The sequence below is a fragment of the Protopterus annectens genome, chromosome 4.part0, assembly GCF_019279795.1.
Source record: "Protopterus annectens isolate FY-2018-M chromosome 4.part0, PAN1.0, whole genome shotgun sequence".
In the NCBI taxonomy this organism is placed as follows: Eukaryota; Metazoa; Chordata; order Ceratodontiformes; family Protopteridae; genus Protopterus; species Protopterus annectens.
In genome coordinates, this window is record NC_056733.1 from 1708251693 (window position 1) to 1708279056 (window position 27364).

The 27364-nt window shown below is 38.1% G+C and overlaps 1 protein-coding gene across 1 annotated transcript in view; it reads left to right on the forward strand.

Moving 5' to 3' along the window:
* LOC122799991 (vegetative incompatibility protein HET-E-1-like) overlaps positions 1-27364 on the forward strand; it is a 964337-nt gene that overhangs the window by 124485 nt on the left and 812488 nt on the right. The window contains exon 2 of the mRNA XM_044069444.1: positions 13343-13554. Within this exon, the coding sequence (XP_043925379.1) occupies positions 13452-13554 (103 nt within the window). The 5' untranslated portion in view covers positions 13343-13451. The remainder of the gene's footprint in view (positions 1-13342; positions 13555-27364) is intronic.

The window sequence follows — 27364 nt, forward strand, 5'->3', positions numbered from 1 at the left end:
TAGACTGATGGGTCTGCCATAGAACAGATTGTTGATGGCCAGATAAATAGTTATTAAACCAAGCTGTGGCAGATGGTGAGGAGGATAGCTCAGTTAGTGCATCTATTAGTTTGGAATGGGAGACCATATACATTTTAATTCCCAGGGTTGGTTGATTGTCCATCCTTATGAAGAGAAATAGCAGTCGGTATGTAACCTGCTTTGCAGCTGTAGTTGAAGAGTTCCTCAAGTTGTCCTGATAGCTCTTGTTTTAAACTACTCATTTGACAACCAGGGATATTGTCGGGGGCCATTGAGGCAATGTTTTTGGCCATAGCGAGTGCTGCCAGAACTTGATTCCTGCTAATAGATAGAGGGAGTATGCTATAAAGGATTTCACAGAGGGTAGTTGGGAGGGAGAGGGGGTGAAGTTAGAGCAAAATTTATCAGCCAGTAGATTTGCTATATCTCCCTGATCAGTGAAGGTGGTGCCATTATCCACCAGTTCAGCACAATGCTGTGTGTTCCCTTGAAGGTTCCAGACATAGCTGAAGAAGGCCTTGTGATTGTCCTTTGCTTGAGTGGATATTCTGACCTCATAGTTGACCTTATTAGATTTAATTATACCTCTTAGTGTCTTATTTAATTGAATCAGAAAGCTCTTTCTTTACAGGAGATGGTCTTTCTGATTTTGGACATTTTTTTTTGTATTATATCCCCTGTTGAGGTGAGGATTCCACCACTGTGGTTTGTTTTTGGTGTTTGTTTTGGACTTACTTTTGGTAGTTACAGCAGCTTAGAAAGAAAAATATTATATGAGGCAGCCTTGTATGGTCTTTAGAGCTAACCATTTGAAATGTCACAACCTGCTAGAATAAGTCCTGAAATGCAGAGACTGAATAGCCAAAAGGTCAGACTGGCATATACTAAGTCCAAGATGCCATTTCTCAGAATATTCCCTTTTCTTCAAGGTATCGCAATCTCAGAGTTGGTATACATAAGTTGGGGGGGTGGCAGGCTTGTCTCTTATATGGAAGAGTGCAGGAGGGTTAGCCCCCCTGCAATAAAGAAGTTTTAAGGAGAAGAGTGATTTTCAAGAATCTCTGTTTTTTGGATTTTCTTTTTCTTTTGGCATTTTGGAACTCAGCATTTTAAGTGCCATCATTTCAATAGGGAGCCATCTATAAATGGTCAGTGTATTGTACTTAGCCAACAGCTAACCTTTACCACTCAAAGGCCCCACCAGTGTAATGCAATGCAGTATTATGACTAAGAGGTAGACAAGAAGTGGACAGAGAAAACACTGTGTGCATGTGTGGGGGCAGAGGGGGGGCACAAACTGACTTTAACATCATGAGTCAAGGCAGACACCATAGGGAAAAAATGACATCCTGTGGGACATGACTGGCTTATTACCTCTTTGCCATATTCCTTTCAGAAAGCATACTGGGTTTGTAAGGAAGACTGACCTGATTGCTCATAACATCCAGTTTTGGAGTTTGGCCACGGACAGAGGATATAGCGAAGGAAAATGACAATGGGGCCTGTCAGCCCTACGTAACTGAGTCATGTATTACAGAATAAAAGGACAGTAACAACGACTTAGATAATGCTGGAAGGCATGACATGAAAGGAGACATTATTGGAAATTATGAACAGTATTATTTTCCTATTAGTTAACGGTGTGCCAGATTTTCTAACAACTGCACAAAATGTAAAAAGTTAATAAATTATTTCCTTTTCCTAGACATATTTTACTCCTGAAAAAATTGTCTCGATATTACCATATATAATGAAAGTGCAATTTCTTTTTTCTTCCATTCTGTGGCATTTCTTCCTTATTCAGTTTCCGTACTGCATACAATGATGGGTTTGAATATATTTTCTTTAAGAATTTGTTTCTCTCACACTACGTTGTTTCCATGTATTTTCCTGTTAAAGCAATTTTTCTGTCATGTTCAGTTTTTACTTCTTGTTGATTAATTACTTAATTAATTAATGCATTTATTTATTTAACTGTGCATGTCATTGTTGAGGACACAGGTCTATTAGGTCTAAATTGTTCTTTTTCGTTTGGCCTGATGTGGTATTCTTACGGACTACAGTAAATTTGGCCAGACCATTAGGCAGCTTCCCCTACTTTTGTTTTTTTCTTTTCAGAATGTGTCATAAGGTGTCTGTGAGGTAAATACCTTAACCATTATGCCAAGTCTGAACCCAAGGAGTTTTACATCCACCTCAGGTGCACCAACTCAGAAATGCAGCACCTCTGTCCATGTATTGCATTCCTTCAGTACTGGAAAAATAATCCAAGCAACTGGGGTGGGAAGAAAACCCACAACTTTCTGAACTGAGTGAACTAATTATTGAGCTACTGACACTATTAAATTTTGGCATTTTGGTAATTTCCAAAATTACCCCAACCCTCATCCCATTGAAGAGAACAAAAAAAAATACAACTCAGTACTGTCTAGTCAGCATTCCTAGCTATTTCATTTCTAAGTAGATATGAACGAGAAGATAAGGTCTGCATTCTTTCTTGGTAAGGCCCGCTGCTTAAGGGGCTGCTACTTGCATCACAGCATCTGGTGTCTGGGTAGACTGAGGTAGGCAGCAGTCTTAGAACACTATGCATTTTTAATATATGCAGTATGTTGAAACACCCTTCTGACTAGTTTAGTTTTCTCAAAGCTATCATAGAAAGAAGTTCAGATATATGTATTTTACTTTTCAAGATATTTCATACATTTTACAAATTTAATTCAGACTTTTTAAAATTCAAAGTCATTGTAATACTGCATTGCATTACGCTAGTGGGACCTTTGAGTGGTAAAGCTTTGCTGCTGGCTAATTACAATACACTACCTACTTAGAAATGGCCCCCTATTGAAATGTTGGCACTTGAAATGCTGAGTGCCAAAAAGCCAAAAAAAAATAAATAAATAAAAAGAAATAGAAAAGCCAAAAAACGGAGATTCTTCAAAATCACTTTTTTCCTTAAAACTTCTTTTTTGCAGGTGGGGGGGGGGCATGAAAAGCACAGTGATTAGGGAAGGTGACCAGTCACCATTAACTAGCATTCATAGAGGGTTAGATGAGCTTGATTAATTTTCCCCTAGACCACAGGGTTTTCAACCAGTACGCCAATCAAAGAGACTGGCCAGAAGATCATAGCAGACTATGGATTCAGGGCAGAATCAACAGATGTCTCCATATAAAGACAGCTGCAGGAATGGGGCAGTGAGGAGTAGGAGATGATCAAATATTGTGAGGATGGTATAGTAAGGTCCTACAAAGAATTTAAAATATATAACTATACTGATCTCCCCTTGAATAAGAAGCAAGTTTTCATTATTTTCTAAAGGATTTAAGTTTGTTCCCACAAGGGCAGGAGATGTAGCAAATTCCTTGGCAGAATGAAAAATGTTCACTAGGAAATTGAATCTGGAGGTATACTTTAAGAACCAGAGCAAAATTAACGAAATGCAGCGGATAAATCTTTACACTTAAAAAGAGTAGTACCTTTAATCCCCCATTGCATACCTTGATACAGGTATTTGAGAAGGCAGTTATGGAAGAGATATATAAATTAGTTTATGAGGAAAAGAAGATGGAATTGAATGTTTCTAAAAAGGAAGAAGAATTTTTGAGTGCTTTAAGAAGGAATACTGATTTAAGAGTAATGAAACCAGAGAAAGGGGGTACGGTGGTTATATTTAAAGTGGAGGATTATAAAAATGTGATAACCAATTTACTACATAATAATGTTACATATTCCCCTTTTTCGATCAGTAAAATTAACATAACATATCAGAGAACTGACTCTTATTTAGAAGAATATCTTTTAGACAATCATATTGATATGAACATTTTTCAATTTTTGCAGCAACCTAAACCTATAATCCCAAATATTTTTGGGATTCCAAAGGTCCATAAAAGTATAAAAAATTCCATTTAGGCCAATAGTATCAGCTAAAGGCTATAAAACTCACTCCATTGCTGTGTTGATAGATGAATTGGTAAAAGAAGTGGTAAATAATACCCCCACCTGGTTAAGGATTCATGGGACATTTTAAGTAAACTTAAAGAGACTTAATAGAAAAAAGAGCTAATCTTTTTAACAATTGACGTGGTAGATCTTTTTTAAACAATACCCAAAAGGGGGGGGGGGGTGGCTTACATTATTTCCAAGAGATTTTATGGCAGAGGTCTTCTTTATCAAAAGAACAAATTTCTGTTGTTAGAGAATTGGTAGAAATTGTGTTAGAGAACAACTTTGTTCATTTTGAAGGTGAATACTATCAACAAATTACAGGGATAGCTATGGGGGCATCATGTGTCTCAGCTTTTGCCAATATCATGATATTAGGATGGGAAGGGAGTTTGTGTTTCCCAGCCCATTTGCTAAATATATACATTTTTATGTATGATTTTTGGACGATATATTTATTTTCTGGGATGGGACAGGAGAAAAGATATTAAAATTTGTGGACTATTTGAACAGTTGTTCAAGTTGTTTTAATTTCACTTATGCTTGAAGTCATGAACACCTGGATATCTCACACTACTAGCGGTTTTAAGTTGAATATTTTTAGGAAGGATACTTTTTATAATGCCTATTTGCACTACAGCAATAATCACCCACAGTCCCACAAAAGGAGTTTGGTCAAAGGACAAGCTATCTGAATAGCTACATTGACATCTGTGTATGATGACCTTTGGGTGAGCTTGTAAATTTAAAGGAAATGTTAATAGACAGAGGGTATAGTATCCAGAAAAAAAATATTGCTGTTCAAATTAAAGAAGTATACAGGGGGTGGGGGACAAAATATCACCCTTTGCTAGGTAATGAAATGGTAAGGGGTGAATGAAGCCCCCCAGAAAGTTCAAGATGAAAAAGCATTAGTATTAGAACATAATCAGTATTCCAACTATATTAAGGGAATTGTAAAAAGAAATTGGAATATTTTTAAAGTTAGTAAGGAGATTTATGGATTAGTAGGGCAGGAGCCTGTTTTTTCCCATAAGATGGGGAAAATTTTCAAACAGTTGTTTGAGGGTGTGAGTCCTCACTCAGTAAACAAGGGAATGATACCCTGTGGCTCTTGTAACCAGTGTAGTTATATAGCAAAAGAAAAAAGCATAGTATTGGCCAATATGTTACAAAGCAAGGATTGATTCTGTTTATGGAAATTGTGCAACGAGTAAAATTGTTTACTTAGCTAGGTGTGAAAATTGTAGTCTTTTACATAGGGAAAACTGAAAGGGTATTAAAAGTTAGAATATACAAACATCTATATGACATAAGTAAAAAGGGAGAGTCAAATGCCCTTTACAGACATTCTAGTATATGTGAAAATTTTAAAAGTTTTTCTTTTGGAATTTTAGAGAAGGTAAAAATTAACCCTAGGGGTGGTGGCTGGCAAAGACTGCTTATGAAGAGGGAATTAATGTGGCAGTTGAGATTAAATGCCACATTATTATCAGGGCTCAATGACCAAGTTTCCATTGTACCCATATTAGGGGAGAAAGCTGATGTTTTAACTTAAAAAGTACTTTTAGAAACTTTAGAAAGTTATATTATAAGTTAAGGTATACTTGTTGACTTTGTATTTGTGTATATAAAAATCGATCTTTTGTATTTTAATATAAATAAGGGAGTGTGAGGTTGTTTAAGAAATTAAGTAATTTGTTTAATTAATAAGTTAATTGAGGTATGATGTATAAAAATGAAGGAGTATGGGTATTTTACTGATGAAGTCTCTTTTCAGAAGATGAAAGCGCTTATGATTTGTGTGGGCTTGCACTTCTGAATAAATATTTCAACTCCATTGTCCAGCTGGATCAGAATTTTTTGCTGTTTTTACATTGTTGGAATTACTTTCTGCCACTTTCATTTTGGTGTTTATTTGTTGTACAGTTGATGTTAGGATCTCATGGCTATGGAATGCATTGCCCCTCTCATCTCATTGAGGAAGTTTACAATTTCCGAACTGCTAACTTTTGCACAAGCCCTACCTCTGTCTTCTTTTAGTATTACTCTGTACTCTGCACCCTTTTCTTTGAGCTGTGATGACAATATGTTTTTATTTTTTTATTTGCTTCACAGCTGCTGATCTCAATACCACCCTCGCACCCTACCCAAACAGGATCCACTTTTTTTCCTTTAATTTGTATATCTATGCAAGAAACACAGCTAACACCAATTCAGATGATATATAAGTTGGTAATTACTCTCTTCTCGCTATTCAGTACAAACAGTTTCTTTAAATTGAGTTTTTTTATTTAAAATAAATATTTCCATTGGTGCATCTGATGTGAATCTCACCTAGATCAACTCTATTTACCAAACACTGCAAGTGCATAGTGCAAGTAGAAATACTGCTTTACAATGATTTGATCCTATAATCAGTCAGTCCCAGTAAACTGTTGCTAACTGGGTACAGATCAGGATTGAAAATGATATCTGTTGCTAAGTGCATAGGGATAAGAGAAGATGATTATGTTTCTTGTTATGTGAGTAGAGATCAGAATACGGGACGATGCCTGCTATGAGGTGAGTAGGAATCTGGATAGTGAATGATCTCTGTTCTGCTGTAGATAGGGATCAGGAATGAGTATGATGTATGTTCCTAGGTGGTTAGGGATCAGAACAGAGGATCATGTATGATGTCTGTCCCTAGATGGATAGGAATCAGGCTGATATATTTTCCTCAGTGGGTTGAGGTCAAAAGCAGGGATGATGTCCTTTCCTAGGTAGACAGAGATCATTATTAAGGCTGTTGTCTGTTACAAGGTGGGTAGGTCTCTACACCAAGGATGGTGACTGCTGCTTGGTGGAAAGGGATCAGAACTGAAGATCATGTCTACTGCCAGGTATCAGGACTAAGGATGACATCTGTCACCTAATGGTCAGGGATCACAACTGAGGATGATGTAAGGATCAGAATGGAGGATGATGTCTGTTGCTACTTGGGTACATATCAGGACAGAGGATGATGTCTCATGTTAGTATTTAGAGATCAGGACCAATGATGATGGCTGTTCCTAGGTGGGTAGGGATCAGGACTGAGTATGATCTGTGTTCCTAACTGGATATGGATCAGCACTGAAAATGGTGTCTATTGTTAGGTGGGTAGGGATCAAGACCGAGGATGATGTCTCGTGCTAGGTATTTAGAGATCAGAACCAAGGATGATGACTGTTCCTTGGAGGGTAAGGATCAGAACCGAGTGTGGTGTCTATTGTTAGGTGGGTAGGGATCAGGACAGAGTATGATCTCTGTCCCTAACTGGATAAGGATATGGATCAGAACTGAACATGGTGTCTATTGCTAGGAGGGTAGGGATCAGGGCTGAGGATGATATCTGTTGCTTGGTGATAGGGATCAGACATGTCTACCATGTATGTCCCATATTATTAGAAATCAGGATGGAGGATGATGTCTGTTGTTAGTTGGGAGCGAGCAGGAGTTAGTATGATGCCTGTTACTAGGTGGGTAGAGTGGGTAGGGATCAGGTGTTAGTATGATGTGTTGTTACTTGGTGGGTTGGGATCAGGAGTTAGTATGATATCTTGTTACTTGATGGGTAGAGATCAGGTGTTAGTATAATGTATGTTACTAGGTGGGTATGGATCAGGTGTTAGTATGATGTGCTGTTACTTGGTGGGTTGGGATCATGGGTTATTATGATATCTTGTTACTTGATGGGTAGAGATCAGGTGTTAGTATAATGTATGTTACTAGGTGGGTATGGATCAGGTGTTAGTATGATGTGCTGTTACTTGGTGGGTTGGGATCAGGGGTTATTATGATGTGTTGTTACTTGGTGGGTTGGGATCATGGGTTATTATGATGTGTTGTTACTTGGTGGGTTGGGATCAGGAGTTAGTATGATATCTTGTTACTTCATGGGTAGAGATCAGGTGTTAGTATGATGTCTGTTAATAGGTGGGTAGGGATTAGGTGTTAGTATGATGTGCTGTTACTTGGTGGGTTGGGATCAGGGGTTATTATGATGTGCTGTTACGTGGTGGGCTGTGATGAGGGGTTAGTATGCTGTTTTGTTTCTAGGTGACTAGAGATCAGCTGTTAGAATAATGTCGTTTTACTAGGTGGGAAGGGCTCATGTGTTAGTATGATGTCTGTTGCTAGGTTGGTAGTGATTGGGTATTAGCATGATGTCTTTTACTAGATGGGTAGGGATCAGGAGTTAGTATGACATCTTGTTACTAAGTGGGTAGTGATCAGGAGTTAGTATGATATCTTGTTGCTAAGTGGGTAGTGATCAGGAGTTAGTATGATGTCTGTTACTAGGTGGGTAGGGATAAGGTGTTAGTATGATATCTTTTACCAGGTGGATAGTGAGAAGGAGTTAGTATGATGTCTGTTACTAGATGGTAGGGGTCAGGAGTTAGTATGATGTCTTGTTACTTGGTGGGTGGGGATCAGGAGTTAGTATGTCTGTTACTAGGTGGTTAGCGATCAGAAGTTATTATGATGTCTATTACTAGGTGAGCAGGGATCAGTATGATGTCTGTTACTAGGTGAGTAGAGATCAGGTGTTACTATGTTGTCTGTTATTAGGTGAGTAGGGATCAGGGCCAATTATGATGTATGTAATTGATGATACCAGCCAGATCCATACAAGCTGTTTAAGCAGAATGATCACTGTCTGCAGCCTGTCTGACCTTCTCAAAGGAAAAAGGTTAATTGAATAGGCAGACTATTGCTTTGAAAAAGCCAAGTTGACATTAGTCTATTTCATTTTATTTTATTTTATTTATTTGCTATTTGTTAACCTGGAGAGTGAGCTGGTTCAAAGGCCTTTTCAGTCACAAGCTGGACCCAACAAGGGTTGGGAGGGTGGCTTAATGGCTAAGGTGCTTGCCTTACAAACATAAGGTGCAGGGTTTGAGTCTCACAAGGGATAATTGGCTAGGCATAAAATGGCTCACAAGGGCAGTTAGTTTAGTACTAAAATATGAACTATGAACCTATAAGAATGCTAAGATTTCAAATTGACAAGATAAGGTTTATGGCATTATAGTTTATGAGATCAGATATGGTTCATCCCTTGGCTTTGCAAATCAAATTAGTTGGTTTAATTTGTCTAGAGTTCCATGGGTTCATGGCAGCTGCCCTTGTTTTGGGATATCATTGCAATTCACCATATTCCAATTACAAATCCTGTAGACTAAGCTCAGGTTAAACAATTGAAGTTGGAGGTGCCACAAGGCCATGTTTGGCACTATTTATTATGCATCCAGGTATTTTTTTTTTATTTGTGACAATAGGAGGTTTAGGGATGTGGAAATTTGTGGAATTAAGACAGATGTTTCAGAGGTAAAATATGCACATAATTTGTCTGCTTGCATATTTCCAATGTCTACTGAGCCTGGGTAGGTGGTCCATGAGTTCAGAAGAGAGTGCTTGGTGTTGTTTCTTTATTCCCTAAAGTAATTATTGAAGGAATTAGCTACAGCTATAGATAGAGATGTGACATTTAATGCATTCCCTTCAGTACACCTGTTTTGAGCGTGTACCTTTAACTCCCAGTGGGTGTGGCTTGAGCCTTAAAAAATGAAGTTATCACCTTACAGTTTAAACAAATACTCATATCTCTGGAACTGTAAGTGTTAATAAAAAACTGGAAATGGCAAACTGTTCAGGATAAATTAATCTTCATATTGGTGGCATTCATTCAGTTTGATGCTTTAAACTGGATTTTATAATCGAAAACAAAGGAGGTGAATATTAATTTTATAATGTATAAACAGCTTATGATATCTCAGTAAGTATTCAAGAAATACGCATACTGCCAGCAGGATTTTTTTTTTCATACAGCTATGAGTTTTCATATGAGGCTATGCAGTTCTGCCTGTGTTATCTGAATGTTAAGATATTTACAGTAATATGAAAATGATTACAATACAAATAAACAGTATACAAATAATATTCAATATCTCTTTAGCTGCATTAGGCAGAGGTAAAATATCACTATAATTGTTTTTGCCATCATATATGCTTTAAGATGAAATCTTCTGATACCTTGTATGTTGCAGAATTTTGGAATTGTTGATGCAAATATGAACAAGCAATATTTGATGCCTAGAGGCATCAAGGAGCTAACTGCAGGAACGCCTGGATGTGCACTCGGCTTTATTCATAGAAACAATCAGTTGTCACACACTTAATTGAGTACATACTGTCAAATATACAAGAAATACATCACAAAAGATATGCACTGAACACAGATATCATGCAAACATTATAATTAAGTTCACATGAAATAAGTCTGCACACTGCTAATTGCTTCTGTATTGGCTGTATCTTAGAATCACTGTTCAAAATATACCAGCATTCTTTCCTGAAACATAAGAAACAGTAGCAACCCTTGAGGCCACTGTTTAAGAACTTAGTACCTCTGTGATCACAAAACTTTGACAAAAGTGAAATAACTTTCAAAATGCATACTGTTCGAGCACTTGAACTGCTTCATTCTTTTGTATTAGTTTAGTTGAGCTGTGGCATTGTGATCATCATTTGATAATAGTAAAGAATATTAATGTGTGTTTAATATTATTTTGTTATACCTCTCAGCCTCATAGCACAAGAAACCTGGACAAAGCCTAAAACAATGGTGAACAAAGGCCCTGAAAATAGGGACAGATTTTAAATATTGGTATTATAAAACTATAAACTTAAAAGACAGTTGGAAGAATAACAGGATTTATGTTAGCATGCATTTTTCTGAAGGATATAAAGTCTGAAACTCAAATGTGTGTCAGTATTAAGTGATTCCAATCTTCAGTGATTTACCAGAAAACCAAAATTTTATGAGGAACACATAAAAATGTAAAGCAAAAGTCTAAACATTCCATGAAAATCTGGACAGTTGAGAGGTATGTTTTTTGTTATGTATGAATGCAATGCATAAATACTGCTGCATTTGGCTGGTCTAGCAACTACTTTTTGGAAATAAACTTGCCTGTAACACTGCTAAAATAGATTTTTAACTAGGGTTATCTGTAGATATGTCAACATTTTCCTTTAGCTGTTTTACTTAAGTTCTTTCTTTATTCTCCTGTATCCAGTCTAATTTTAATCAGGCTTTTTCCTTAACTGTCTAAACTCTCTGATTACTTCCACTACAAATATTCTCTAATGGTCTTTCTGTTTTCTGTTTCCATTTGGTATACGGGATGGATCTCCAGTAATCTGTTAGCACAGCAACTGGATTTTTACTCATGATATCAGTATTCCAATCCCAGGAAAAGACCCAGGCCACTCGATCTCTACCTGGAATAAGAAAGAAGGAGCCTTTCTTTGTGATCAGTATTGCAAGTGTGATGATCCTCCACCTCTGGGCCAGTAATCAAGGAGCCTCAATCCTCACCACTGGCACGGCACCAGTGGGGAACATTCACTGTGAGGATAATGGGTACACACACAGTATCTCCAGATGTAGGTCTCTGCATCAAGCAGTCAATTTCCCATAAGAGCACACGGGGAACACAATCAGTCCAGGACTGGTTTCTCCCTCTTTCTCCAGATCCCCAGTAAGATGTCTCACTGGCACAGCTATAGAGTTGAGATCTCAGCTGAGCATCCAAGCCAAGACCTTCAGCACCCTCTCTGTTCAACCAGTGCTTTGTGTCCCTGCCCAAGTAGCTGACACACACACACACACACACACACACACACACACACACACACACACACACACACACACACACACCTGGGAAAGGCTTGCACAAGTTTACTAGCTATGTCCCTTCTGCCCAGACTATAAGGTAGTTACCACTGCCACCAAAGACTCCTGTCAGCTACCTTAAGGCCCTTACAAGGGTACCCAATATGCTGACTGAAATTCCTATTAATACAAATGCTAGTTTGACCAAGTGCAACGCTATTAGGAGTGGCTCACACACTGTCACGAAATAAATATGCAAATACTCTTAAAACTTAAATATCTCCACAGATCAGCCACAATGAAAGGTTTAAATGTATTTAATAATTCACAGTGATATCAGAGTTCAAATCACAGGAAATATTTAAAATAACATTGAAGGACAGGCTCAGACAATTAAATAAAAACAATATCTAAACTAAGCTTCACTATATTCCTGCCTGAATCTCAGAAAGTTACTATTCCCTACTTACTTAACAGAGCAAAGCAGATGGTGTGGTGAATGGTCCTTCTTGTTTTCAGGCCCAAGACAGAATACAAAATAGTATCTAAAATATTACTTCTAGGATAGCATGCACAATGACATCACTTTTTTCTGTTCATGATCTGACTTCTAGTTCCCATGCAAACCCCATTGCTGGAAGTTGGCAGGATTTAACACCTACCTGTAAAAATACACACATAAGAGCTCTTGCTCAGATCTGTGGCAGGTACTGGAAGTCATAAAACAATTTCAAACCTCCACACTTCAAGATTAGTAATTAGTTCATCCCCAAAGACAATACAGAAAGCTACCTAGTACAGACTTTGTGTCTCTGGTTGCACTGAAAGCTGTGAGATAGCATCTTTATGGCCTAACCCATAAAGTGATTTAATTTCAGATATATTTTAAAGTTTGCTAGACTGAGGTTAACCTTCCAGTTTCCTCTGTTAAAATATATACATTTAAACAGTTACTATAGAGCATGTATATTTCTGTTCTTTCCAGTAGGGCACACTGTGGATATATTTCAAACACAAGCACTTTACGAATACCTTTTCAACACAAACATCTGTACAAATCAGTTTGATGTACACATGGCATGCAGTTCTAATACAGTTTGATATTCACAAATGACATATAATTATTTACTAAATTCCAGCTAGTTGTGCTGGCAGTACCTCCTACTGTTACAGCAAGTAGACCCCCTGTGGCTAGAGTAGAAGTCATATATAGTTAGTGCATAAACTTTGGAGAGAGAGAGAGAGAGAGAGAAAGAGGGAGGGATGAAGCTATATACAGTAAACAGAGACAGAGAGATATCCCATATAACTAGCACTGTAGCAAATGTTTGTTCTTCCTCCTTATAAATACCTAATGTCACAGTTATTATAAAGAATCACAGTCACTAGTGCCAACCTGTTTAGCAAATCCAAGACACTGAAGGAGCAGAAAATATTAATGAGGTCAGTGTGTGGATAGAAAGTAAGTGCAATTATCAAAAAAAGACCAAAAAAAGGTAGTTTATGGTCCAAGTCCCATTATCTTTCCTATATGCCTTTATAAAAATGTAAATACTATTATTGAAGAATGTAATATTCTGATAACAATGCAATTAGACATGTACCATGTTTTATATTGCATGCAGTACACTATAAAATCCTCTTTAATGAAATTAACTAAATTACAGGTATGAAGTGATGCTGGTTGCTAAGATATTGGATATTTGTCACAACAAGATGATATGAACAGGAACACACAAGTGCCACTCACCACTAAATGCTTTGTGAATCACAGAGATGTCAATGCAGAAGCAGCTGTCTGTACGAGAATGCCACAGTCGCCCCATTACAGCACTTGGATACCATGCAGCACGCAGAGAGTTTCTAACAGGCTGTGAAGGTAAGTTCATCCTTTTTATTGTTATAGAATCACCCTTGTACTATTTTTGGGACAGATGTGCTTCAGATTGCTAATTCAGCTGTGGATTGTATACAAAAGGACAATAGAAAAACATTGAAAAGCACACCATAGAAGGTGAAAGTTTCATATTATGATAAACCAAGTAAATTAAACTGCAGAATTGGTGCATTAATTTGCACTGTCTTCATGAAATGTATCCCCTGAGAAAGATAGTTTCATAGAGTTACTATTAGGCATCCTTATCTGATATAAGTAAACTTACAAAACCTCCCCATTTATTCTGGTGAAATCCGGGATTACATTACTGTCATTATTTTCTGCAACCTTTTTAATGCTAGCAATCTTTGCTTGAAATCTTATATTGCATAACTCTTACTATGTAGCCTCTTCTAGTCTAAATTAAACAGGTAGTCTAAAACTCAAATGGTAATAGTTTTATATTCCACGTCTTGTAACTAAAAAATCTCAAAACAGCAAGACTGAATGTTCAAAATGGAGACCTACACATACTGACACTGGGATATGGAAAACTTTGCCACATCATGGTAAGAGAATTTGCATGTTGCAAGCCACATCAGTGTTTGTGATTGAGAAAAACAGGCTTTACAATTCGGGCAGACCAAGCAGCACATTCAGATGTATTATATGCTAATGGCCATATGATAGCATGGTGATGAGTAATGTTATTAAAATGTGCATCTCCATGTATGCTAATGAGGCAAAACTACACGACAAAATTATTCATAAACATATAAATACCATATAATGCGTTATATTTGATTTTATCTGAATGCTTGTGTTCAGATTAAGAGAATCATTAAATACTGTTAAGAGCTGCTGTCTTAATTATTAAATGTGTATCTACAAGAGGCTGTTATACTGCTGTTGTGGCCTAACAAGAGGCTGTTATACTGCTGTTGTGGCCTATGTTGCAAAATGCCACCCATGGAGGCAAGGGGTCATCTGACCACACTTAACTTTTCATGGATTCCACGACACCAACATTGTGACAGGTACTGAGAAGACAGGGATGCCACCCACAGCAAAAAGCTGTAGAAGTATGTTAGCCTCATCTGCAGCCCAGTGTAAGCTGAGGATTGCCTGTGTCAGTGGATACTTAGTTATGAGTGACTTTAAGTATATTAGCTACAGGGACTTTTCAGTGAGCTATTGAGAGCACACTGTGGGTATCTTAGGCATCGGCCTTGACAATATTCCATCATTTTCTTGATGCCATTCTTCAGCATATGGGGGACAATGTATGGTTCCCATGCACACCAGAGTAGAGAGCTAATACAATACAATACAAAATTTCTGTGATATAGTCTGTTTTCTTCAAGTACTGTAGGTTATATACTGTAATCACATTGAAATAAAGGCCCCACTTGGTGAACTGGCGAGGAAGTGCATGCACTGCAAAGGGTATCACTCCATCGTCTTCCTGGTGGTTTGTAATACACAGGGTATCCTCTACAATGTGTGTGTGCAGGCTACCCAAACAGGTTTCACGTCTCCAACATATGGTACTCCTGTGACTTGTATCAATGATTTATGAAGAGTGAATTTCCACAGTGGCAACCTGTTGGAGATACTGGATAGGTCTTGAAACCTTAGTTCATGGCAGTCATAAGAAATCCACAAAGTCAAGCCGACTATTGGTACAAATATGCCTGTTTTTGGTCTTCTGAAGACATACTTTAAATGTCTAGATTCGTCTTGTGGTACCCAGCAGAATGACCCAGGCACACATGCAAAAATGCCCCTGGTTCATAAGTTTATAGATAAGTACTAGGCTAGCTGTCCTTGCAGGCCATTTAAAACCTAGCCAATGTCCCTTTTTGTGTTCCAAATAACCTATCCTATTTGGTTATTCATTGGTGTTACTCATCCTATGGTTGATAATTATATATTACCCCTAGAGAGGATAACTGGGGTAATGACAAAGATAATTTAAGGGGACCCATGCATGGGATAAAACATTTAGGAGCTGCATCTATCCATTAGTAGTCCAGGGGGAAGTCCTGGGGTAAATGTTCTGTTTCCCATCCATAGATATAATTTGCACTTAAAACAAAGTTCATCCCTGTATATTTTTATGTGGATGGGGAGTTTGTTCTTTAGCAGCAGTATCCTCTGGGGGATTCACTTCAGAACACTGAATGCCATAATGTTGAAATTCAAAACATTGAGACCAAAATCTTGAAAGGGCAATACACTGAAACCTGAAAACATTGAATACCACAACATTGAAAAACACAGGAAACCAACATTTACTATATTCTACCACAACAGCATACAGAAACAAATAAAAAACAAACTATATTAAATTTCTCCAAATATAAGCAGGGTGGCAAGCCACCCAGAACCCCGCATGTGGGCAGCTGGCCCCCCGCACCCCCTGCTACTTAAATATATCAACTCCGAGATCGCACTATGCAGAACAAAATGGCAAACATACCATTCTACTCTATGACTGCCTATTTAAATTGTAAAAAAAACTATCCTAAACCTTCTCTTTGGTGTTTCACTGCTAACACATTACTATATATTTTTGTCCAATACTTATCGGAGTTTCACAAGTAACCTTAGTCATGTTCCTTCTTACTTACTATACTACAACATCACACATCTTAAAGTCACAGCAACCAAATGGCACATCGTAACACAGTTTCCAAAGCCGATTCAACATTCTAACATTTGTTTTGTTCTATGTAGTGCGATCTCAGAATTGATATATTTAAGTAGCAGGGGGTGTGGGGGGCACAGCCCCCCAGGTTATATTTGGAGAAGTTTACTATTGTTGTTGCGTCTTTCAGCTTTTCCCTATTAGAGTCGCCACAGCGGAACTCCGGTCCGCTAATGACTGGCAGCAGATTTTTACGTGCCGAGTTGGAGAAATTTAATATAGTTTGTTTTTTATTTGTTTCTGTATGTTGTTGTGGTGGAATATAGTAAATGTTGGTTTCCTCTGTATTTTCAATGTTGTGGGATTCAATGTTTTCAGGTTTCAGTGTAATGAACTTTCAAGATTTTGGTCTCAATGTTTTGAATTTCAGCATTATGGCATTCGATGTTCTGAAGTGAATCCCCTCTGGGTGATATATCTGCCCCTCCAAATGATTCTGTTGATGTTGCAGAAGAGGTTTAGATCCCCAGACTGAGTATCTCCTGATGCAATTTGGCTTGCTGATTTACATTAAATCCATCAGCAATGGCCTAGATGATGCCTTGTATACCAAACACAGGTCACCTCTTAGCAGTCTGCAGGGTACCGAGTATAGTGACAGGACTTTCAGTCAGTTCATATAGGACATCTCGTTTAGACCTTGCATTCTTTTAGTAAGGTATCTCTGTGGGCATTCCAGTTGTTACATATTTCCAGACAGGCACATTCCAAAGGCAGCATTATACTCAAGGATTGGCTTAATGAGGGCTGAGTAAAGGGGGACAATGGCATTTAGATCTTGTTTATAAGCTGTGCAATATAGAAGGACTTTCTTACAACAATAGACAAATAAGTTCCAATTCTCAAACCCTGGATAACTGAATCATCTCTTAGGAGCATATTGTCAAGTGGTAGTTCCCTGTAGTAGATGACTTCCCAAAAGATACAATAATGCATTTTTTGGCATTTAGTTTCAGACCATGATTTTGACACCAGTTATTTACTTGTGACAAACCTTCCTGTAGAATGGCTAAGTAATTTGGGGATTCAATGACTGCTCCTAGCTTCCAGTTATCTACAAACTTAATCAGCCAGAGCCATTTGTTATTGCCTTTTACTTCAGAAAATTAGATGACAAACAGGAGAGGTCCCAGCACAGAACTGTAGGACACTCTACTGGTGACTGGTCTCTTTGTGGAGGTAACTTCCCCTATTTTTCTTATCTGCATCCTATCTATGAGTCAGTTTACAATGCAGTGGGTGACACAGGGGTTTATTCCCAGTGTAGCTAGCCTTTCTACTCTGTCTGAGAGGGAAATTGTGTCAAAAGCTTTGGCCAGGTCAAGGTATATGGTGTTTATCATTTTGCCTTCATCCATTGGTTTGGTGACTTTTTCAAAAAAAATCCACCAGGTTAAGTAAGCATGACCTGCCCTTGACAAATCCAAACTGAGACAGGTCCAGCATTTGGAGGTCCCTTATGTCTTGACTGATTAACTCCATGATTATTCTTACCATGGCTTTACATAGAAGGCTGATCAAACTTGTGGAAGGTCCTCCCTTATGAAGGAGAATGGCTGTAGCTGTTTTCCATTCACTTGGTACCAATCCTGTATGGAGCTGAAACTGAACAGTGTTGTTATTAGTGTGGGTAAATTGTGCTTTATGCTATATAAGATGTATCCAGGGATATTGTCAGGACCCGTGGAAGCAGTATTTTTAGCTTCTGAAAGCATGTTTAGGACTTGGTCTTGTGTGATAGCTAGAAATGAGCGAGTTTCAGGTATATATTGAGGGACAGACTGAGGGGAGAAGGGTAAAGTTAGAGCTAAATTTGTCAGCCAGTATGTTACCTATATCTTCTGCCTTATTATAGGTAACATCATTTGCAATCAGTTCAGTGCATTCCTGCATTGTGCTTTTGAGATTACGAACATAACGGGTAACATCATTCGCAATCAGTTCAGTGCATTCCTGCATTGTGCTTTTGAGATTACGAACATAACTAAAAAAGCCTTGTAACTGTCTTTGGCTTGGGTAGCTACTTTAGCCTCAAACTTGGCTTTGGTGGATTTTATTAGGCTCCTGAGTTTGTTTATTTCAGTGACAAGGGCTGTAACATTCTGGGAATTACTGTTACTTTTTGTCAAAATCCTTTCCTTTAATGATAAAGCATGTCAATATTATGATTCCAACATGTTGGTTTGTTTTTGGGTTTGCCCTGCACTTGCTCCTATGAGATACAATTGCATTAATGCAGCTGTTTACATGCTGGTATGATGCGGTGGTGAATGTGTCTTTGTATTCAGGGGAGTTAATTGGGTTTGGTGGGGTATTAAAGCTTGCCAGTGTATCTCTTAGGACTAGGTAGTGTGTCTTAAAGAAATTTCTAAAGGTACCTTGGATGGAAGGGATTTTTGGTTTTAGTTTTATTTTGAAAGAGACCGCTTTATGGTTAGAGGTAACAAGTGAAGAAGGAGTGGTGTAAGATGCTCCCATATTAGTAAGGAGAAGATCCAAGATGCTATTCCCTCTAGTGGATATGCTGACTAATTGATCCAGGACATTTGTAATGACAAAGTCCAGGAATCTATGTTCTTGTGCATTGGTGGTGATGTAGGTTTCCCAATCTATAGCTGCATAGTTTGGATCACCTAGGAAAATGGTATTGGGTTTAATACTGAGTGATTCTACTTCCTGTAGATAGGCATGTAACTTTCATTTATCATAGACAGACTTCTATAGATAGCTAGTATATAGTATCTTAGAAGAACAAAATGACAAAAGAGTGAACACTCTTTAGTTGACACATAAAACCCGAAGTCTGAAAACAGCAAAGTTATGGAACAGCGATTTTTTTCCCCACGGAAAAAAATCTCTGTTCCAAAAAAAACAAAAATTATAAAGATAAAATAAAGTGGGGGCTTTGTCCCCCACACCCCCCTACTTAAATATACCAATTCCAAGATTGCACTGCAGTGGACAAAACAGCAAAGTCCCGAGAATGGCCCAGTGATTTTTTTCACTGGGAAAATAAATTGTGGTTCCATAACTTTGCTGTTTCCAGACTTCGGGTTTTACGTGTTGACGAAAAGACAATCACTCTTTCGTCGCTTCACTCTTCTAATCTAGACCCATATGGTATAGGGCCTTCCTGATGGTTATTTGGACATGAAGAAGCTCTAGTGCATCATGCTGCTTTACCAGCCTTGATGTGAGTTTCTTCTGAATGTAGACTGATGCACCTCCACCATTTTTCCCCTCCTGCGCAGTAGCTGGTCTAAATGTGTGGAAGGCATTATAGGCCTGCACAGCTGGAGTGCTCTCTACTGGTTTAAACCATGCTTGCAGTTAGTCCACTGTTGCACAATATCAATATCAATATCATACTATCATACTTGGGGAAATAGTTACAGCAGAATGAGCACTGGCAGAGGCAGCAGTCTCCTTCACACAAAGCAGTGAATGCTGGCTCAGATGAGGAGTCAGTGGAGGAGCCTACAGCAGGGGATAATCATGCCAGATGGCATGGCACCATCAAAGAATCAGCAGTCTGCACATATCCTCAGAATATAGCAAACAAAAAGAAATCAGATACATTACAGTAAAAATGATAAATGCCAAACCAACACCAAGCTGTGCATACACTGGCCACGCTGTACCCTGAAGGCAGAATCAATCCCTGTGCCTTGTATTCTTGAGGTGAAGACCTTAGTCATTATGTCTACTACCCCCCAATTTATTATGCAGAATTTTATTCATATTGTGTTATTCAACTATAGAAGGCCTCATACATGTATTATACATGCATACAGAAACATCTTACTATATATCTTATAGATATTTTCAAGAGATTAACTGTGTTTGGCTAACAGAACTATCAAGAAATACTTTTTGTGCAATTTTTTCTGTTTAACCTTTTTTGGTTTAAAGTGCAAATAAACAGCACAAACATTAAGGATAAATGTATTAAACAACCATGTTTTGTAGAATAGTCTTCCACCTGGTATAAAAATGTATGGATGTTTGTAGGGGTAGTAGAATTTAAAAAAAATGAGAAAATATAAGCTTTTAAATGGCTGCCATATAGATGACTATGATAAGGTCTCCAGTCATATTGAGTTTATTATGTGTTCAAGACAGAAATGCCAGAAAATTCTCCTCAAGAGCAAAGCTTTATCGGCTCCATGTACTACCATTTACATGAAAATGAATGAAAGAAAGAAAGAAAGTGTGAAGCTTTGAAATCCTGTAAAGTACTTAGTTCCATAAAGAGCTACATGAAACTGTCTGTCATCAGAAAATCCGCATAATATTATTTGGTGGCAAGAAACTTATTTGTTGCAGAAAAGTACTGACTGTTACTGAGAATGCACAAAAACAAATCTAACATGGCAGACTAGAAAGACTAGCTTAATACATGAAACAAAACACTAGCTAGCTTAGGTGGCATCTTCTGGAATATTTTTCCAATCATAATTTTTACATTTTTCACATTCTGAATTTATCTATCCACAAACCCCTTTTCCCATTTTTGCACATAGGATCAGGATGTCTCTTCAAAAGGGACAATCATCTAAACCCAGAGTAGACACCACCAGGTGGCTACCCCTACTGAAATTCTTCTTCCATACCACACACATGCATGCACACTCACACCTATGATGAATTTAAAGTGTCCAACACACCTTCTGCATGTCTTTGGAATGTGGGAGGAAATCCACTCAAACATAAATAAGGGAGGCATGCAGACTCTGCAGAGAAGGCACCCCAACCAAGAACTGAACCAGGGAACATCTTGCTGTGAGGCAGCAGTGCTATCTGCTTCATCACTATGCAGCGAATATGATGGTTATCTAGTGCCTGCTCAGATTACATTTTGGAATGTTCTCATAACTATGAAAGGATTCTCATGATCTCAATCTCAACTGTAGTTTTCCTTTAGACAAACAATGCTACATTTGTTAAAGAACTCGCTAGCTATGCTTTTTCTAGGCAAGCAATGTATTATTTCTTTGTCTATGACAAAGTAGACCCATGTCTACTGTCTAAACTTAAAACATGCAACTACAGCATTTATTCACAGAACACAAAAATGCTACCTGGCCTAGTGTATTCAGAAGTAATTCTTACACAACCAAAGTATACTCTGTGATGTAGTTTACTTACATATAATATTGGAAATACAGAAATCCATTTTGACACTTGTAATGTCTAAATAATTCAGGTCTATATTATAAGAATGAAGTTTTAAATATTTGAACACCATATTGGTGACACCAAATGGTCGAATATTTAAAACCTTGGAAGTGTGAATGGAGATTGTCCTAGGGAATTCTTCCCTTTACTTCAACGTAGTGCGATCTCAGAGTTGGTATATTAAAGCAGCGGGGGGTGGGGGTTGCACGGGGACTTGCTTAGAGTGATCAGGTAGGTATTCTTTTGTTTTTACATTTTTATTTTGGTTTCGATGTTTTACAACTTCACTTATATGGTGTTGCCCATATGGTGTTTGAAGTTGTAAAACTTCATTCTTATAATATGGACCCAATAATTGTACTAGTGAGAATTCATCAACAAGTGCTGTCAAACAGATAGCAGCAGGCAAAAACCAAGGAGAAACTGTGTAGAACTAATGGTTTTAAAATCAGTTAGACACTTCATTCTGCAATGTTTGTAAGTATAACAAAGTGGAGTTCTAATAGTTTTTAAAAGTTGTTTTTCCTTCTGCTACTGTTCTTGCCAACTTGCACTGTGTGACAGTAGTCCCTACAAAGAGAGAAAAAGAGAAATTTGATCTTAACATCATTTAGGTGTCCTTAAAAAGCTTTTGTTAGGCATCCCTAAATGCTGCTAAGGTTGGGTCTTGCACCAGGGTTCACAGAATAAACTCAAAGTGCATATATATATATATATATATATATATATATATATATATATATATATATATATATAAATATATATATATATATATATATATATATGTGTGTGTGTGTGTGTGTGTGTGTTTGTATATATAGATAAATAAGTAGACAGAAAGATAGATGAGTGCCTTTCACTCTTGATGATTTGCTAGTTCAATATCAAAGTAAAGTGCTTGAGAAAGTCATTAAAAGTACTGTTTTATGAAGTGCTGGAGACTTTGAAAGGAGGAAAATTAAGTATAGTGAAAGTTTCATCATTGGGTTAAGTGTGTGTTTGTGCTTGTAACAGTGTGTGTGTGTGTGTGTGTGTGTGTGCACGCATGTGTGCAATTGTTTTCTGGTTAGGGTTAATCATTATGGAGAGGGATTGATTTAGTACGGTGCATGTGTTCTTCTGTATGTTATGTTTGTCTGATTGCTTTGTATAGTGTTAGTGTTACATAAAGGGCTTTTCCTAAGGTAAGGTGAGGTTAAGGTTAGAGACAGATGCAGGTATTTGATCAGGGTTTGAGTTATGATGCAATAGCAAGGTGGTTCAGGGAGCAATCAGGCACCGTTTTGAACTGCTCATTTTTTTTTGTAAGTATATTTTCACTGTCGACACGGATCAACTTAATTTTGATGCTTGTGCACTTTGATAGTTCAACACAGACTTACACACACACACACATACATACAAGCACATGCACACACGCGTGCACATAGCCTTGTATATCAAAGTGTGATGAAAATGCATATAATGCACAAAGAGCCATGATTATGTTTCTACAACTACAAACAAGATACGTTTAAATACTTTCTTAGTGTGAGATCTGATCTTAGCAGCATTTAAGGATGCTTAGCAAAACCTTACTAAGGACACCCTAACGGCTGTTATGATCCAGGCATGCTCTAGGGACTGATAGTAGACAGTGCCAGCTGAAAAAGAACAGCAGGAGAAGGTAAAACAGTCTTTAAAACCTATTACAACTTCAATCTGTCGCACCTACAAAGAAAAACTATCTACAGGACACAAGTTTTGTCTTTGTCCTTTGTTTTTTGTTACAGTTTCTACCCTGCATTAGAAAATGCATAGTAAATTACATTAAAATCAGTAAAATAATAATAAATATAAAATTACTCATATAATCTCAATATTCCCTGCATTAAAATCTGAACTTTTAATTTTAAAATCCTCCTTTCAAAAACAAAAAAGAATAAAACAAAAACACTAGAAGTGAATTACTCTCCCATTTGAAAAGAGCTAGTATCTCAATACCATTCCTAACTGCAAAACTGAAAGAAAAAATCCTAAAAAAGAAAAAAATTAATAATGTTAACCAGTAAATATTAAAAATTATGATAACTAGTCTTGCTTGGCCCTCACTGCAAAAAAGAATTTATTATGATACCAGAGTAGAGCACAATAAGCCGCAGTCGTGCAGCAGTAGCGTTGTTGCCTCACAGCAAGATGTTCTCCTGTTCAATTCTCGGCTGGAGCGCCTTCTGTGCAGAGTCTGCATGTCCTCCCCACGGTCGAGTGGCATTCGAAACACATACGTGAATGGGCGTGCCTTTGTTGAAGGTTGGGCATCGGGCTGGCATCGCGGCACCGTAAAAATCAACTGCCAATCTTTAGCGGACCGGAGTTCCGCTGTGGCGACCCCTAAATGGGAAAAGCTGAAAGAAGAAGAACAACAACCAGATTAGAGCACAATAATTAAAATAAATAAATAACAAATACAAAAATAGAAACACTCCCCACTATATTAAAATGCACTTATTTTAAACATCCAGCATCCATCTTGTAAGCCTGTTCCACAAAAGCAGCTAGAAGCTTTCTTCTTTGAATACATCCACTTCTGACTGAATCCCCATCAGACACCATGCTTCAACTCTAATCACACAGTACCCCATAGGAATCATATTATATCATATACCCATAAAGATAGCAACTGTACTTCCATGTTTTCATTTTCTCTAGTATATATTAACCTGTAACGCCTTCGTCTTTCAACAGAATTCTTTCATAAGCAGATCTACAGCTGTCTAAACAAAAAACATCACCAGCAAGAGGATTCTGTTAGGCTGCTGAAAATAATTCTTTTGCAGTCATCATAACAAAGGTCAGTGCTCCTTATGGCAAGCTACGTGAAAGTTATAGTTTTTTGTAAAGATGCGCTACAATGTGAAATTTGAAAGATGCACAGAGTCTCTTAGTGCTCTTTCTAGAAAACCATGCGAATGTAGCATGTAAAATGTTTACAGTGTATCAATTGCATGATAATTATGCAGTTGTTTTATCCTATAAAGTGTATTACAGCCTTGATAACACTTTTATCTAGACAGCCAGTTTCTTTTAAAAGCTATTGCCATAAGTGGACTGCACTTCTTACAGAGATGAATTACTGTACAAACGGGAAGTATGCACATACCGCTGAACTTCTTAGAGCAGGAAATCTGGACAAAGACAAAAATAATCGGGGGACAAAGGCCTAAAAATTGGGACAGATTTTAAATACTACTATTAACAACTATGAAAGTTGCTAAAATAGCAGAATTTGTTTTAGCATACATTTTCTGAAGGATATGAAGTCTGAAACCCAAGTGTATGTCATTATGCAGTGACTTCAATCCTCAGTGATTTGCCAGAAAACCACAAATTTTATGAGGAACAGACCAAAAATATAAGGCAACTATATGAGCATTCTGCAAAAATTTAAATAGTTGAGAGGTGTGAGTATGCATATGAAATCTAAACAAAACAAGAAATTTAGAATCTGAGACTCCTTTCAGACTGTAAATGTTGAGCAGTAGTTAGTCTTTACCTTATGGTGAATGTAGTGGACAACTTTGTTTTTTTTTTTCTTTTTTTAACAACCCCCCAGCTGTGATAGCAGTCAAGCTTCTTTCTAAAGAACATGAGCCCATAGTTCCCTCTGGTGGTGTGGAAAGCTGCAACATGCATAGGATCATAGGAGGTTACTAAGTTAATAACCTTAGGGCGCTTACGAGCCTAGCCAAGTTTACCCTTCTGTCCACGATCAGCACCTATCACCCCTGTCCATGAGGGACACAGGTGGAACCCCTGGGGTGAATTTAGTTACCCATCCAGTCATCCAGATTGCATTTGAAAAGGGCCAATGAGGTGCTTTTCTTGACATGAAGCGGGAGTCTGTTCCAAAGGTGTGGTAACCTCTGGGAGACAAATCCGTCCCTCCAGCAAGTTTTACTAATGTCACATAGCAGGTTAAGATGATTAGAGCAGGTAACTCTTGTACCATTTGACTTCTGGATATGCAGCATTTCCAATAAAGGAGAATCAGAGATTGTCTTGTATGCACGGCAGAGATCACCTCTGAGTACTCTGTATGAAACAGAATAAAGTGACAGTGATTTCAGATCATCCTCATAGGACAGATGTTGAAGACCTTCAATTTTCCTTGTGAGGAACTTTTGTCGTCTCTCCAAATGCTTGCTACAGGCGCTTGGAAAGGTACATACCTAAAGAGGCATTGTACTCAGTTATTGGTCTGATGAGAGAAGTGTACAGGGAGGTTATAACTTCTTTTTTTTTCTGGAGGCAATGCCCTTACTTATGAGATGAACAATATAGAATACCCTTCTTACCACTGTGGAGACATGGTGATCAAAGGTAAGGTTGCTGTCAACCTGTATGTCCAGGTCTCTCACCATTGAGTGCGTACTTAGGGTTTTGTTAATGACGTGATAGTTAGCAGGAACATCACTCTTACCAAAAGAGATGATAATATCTTTTTTTTTTTTTTGCATTGAGTTTAAGGCCATGACTATGGCACCAGTCATGCAGGATCCTTCATATGCATTAAGGTAAGCCATTTCAAAAGGCCATCTTTATGGCAGACATTAGGGGCTTTGTGCCCTCACCATTTTCCCAAAACTAGAAGTTGCAAACCCTTCTCAGGTGCTTACATGGGCTCTTCCATCACAGCAAGGTCCACTTATATGCCATTATGTTAATTATTATTAATGGCTTCGCCATTGAGCACCATATTCACCCACAGCCTAAGTACAGGCTTCATTCCAGCACAGTGGAGAACTGCCATTCTCATCCCCTTGCACAAAGGTGGTATCACTACTGAACCTGGAAACTATCAGCCCATTAGCTTGACAAGTTTGATCTGTAAAGCCATGGAGCATATTATTATGGATCTCATAAACAAGGACATAGGCAATCTCCAAGCACTTGACCCCACCCAGTTTGGATTTGTCAAGGGCAGATCTTGCCTGTTGAACCTGTTTGACTTCTTTGAGACTTTCACTGAGGCCCTGGATAAGGGAAAGTCAGTGCATACAGCTTACCTTGACTTGGCCAAGGCCTTTGATAGAATCCCTCATTCGGGTATCATCAAAAGGCTAACACAACTTGGCATAAATCCATATCTCATCAGGTGGGTGGCCAACTGGCTGACTGACAGGACCCTCAAAGTCAAAATAGGTGCTTCCACCTTCAAAAGCAGACTTTTCACTAGTGGAGTTCCCCAGGGATCTGTCCTGGAACCCCTACTGTTCGGCATCTACTTCTCAGAGGTGCAGGCAAAGACAAAAGGCCTGTGGCTGACCAAGTTTGCAGACGACTGTAAATCGGGTGCTGTCATTGACTCCCCAAATTATGTTAACATACTGCAAGAGGGTCTCTCAGCAATTAATGATTGATACCAAAGTCATGGCCTCAAGTGAAATGCAAAATAATGTATCATCATACCATTCAGCAAAAACACAGCCCCTACTGATTACCACATCAATGGCAACCCCCTAAACACACAACCTGTGGTAAGTGACCTGGGCACTCAGGTTGATAACAACCTCACATTAGACTATCATGTAATGGCAGTGCTCAGAAAAGCCTTTTACTTGGTTCATCTCATATCCAGAAAAAAGGAGGTTATTACCTCTTTATACTCCTCCCTTATTTGAGTATAATGCCCCATTTGGTATGTTCCTCTCCAAACATCTGCACCAACTGGAAAGGCCACTGAAATACCTTACAAAAAGAATCCATGGCCTCCAACACCTGTCCTATATGGACAGGCTCAAATCACTATCACTCTACTCGGTATCATACAGATTGCTCAGGGGTGATCTGTGTCTCGCCTACAAGGCAATCTTGGACCCTGCTCTACTAGAGATGCTCCATATCTGTAAGTCTAACTCCTCATGCATTATTCACACAAAAGGCCGG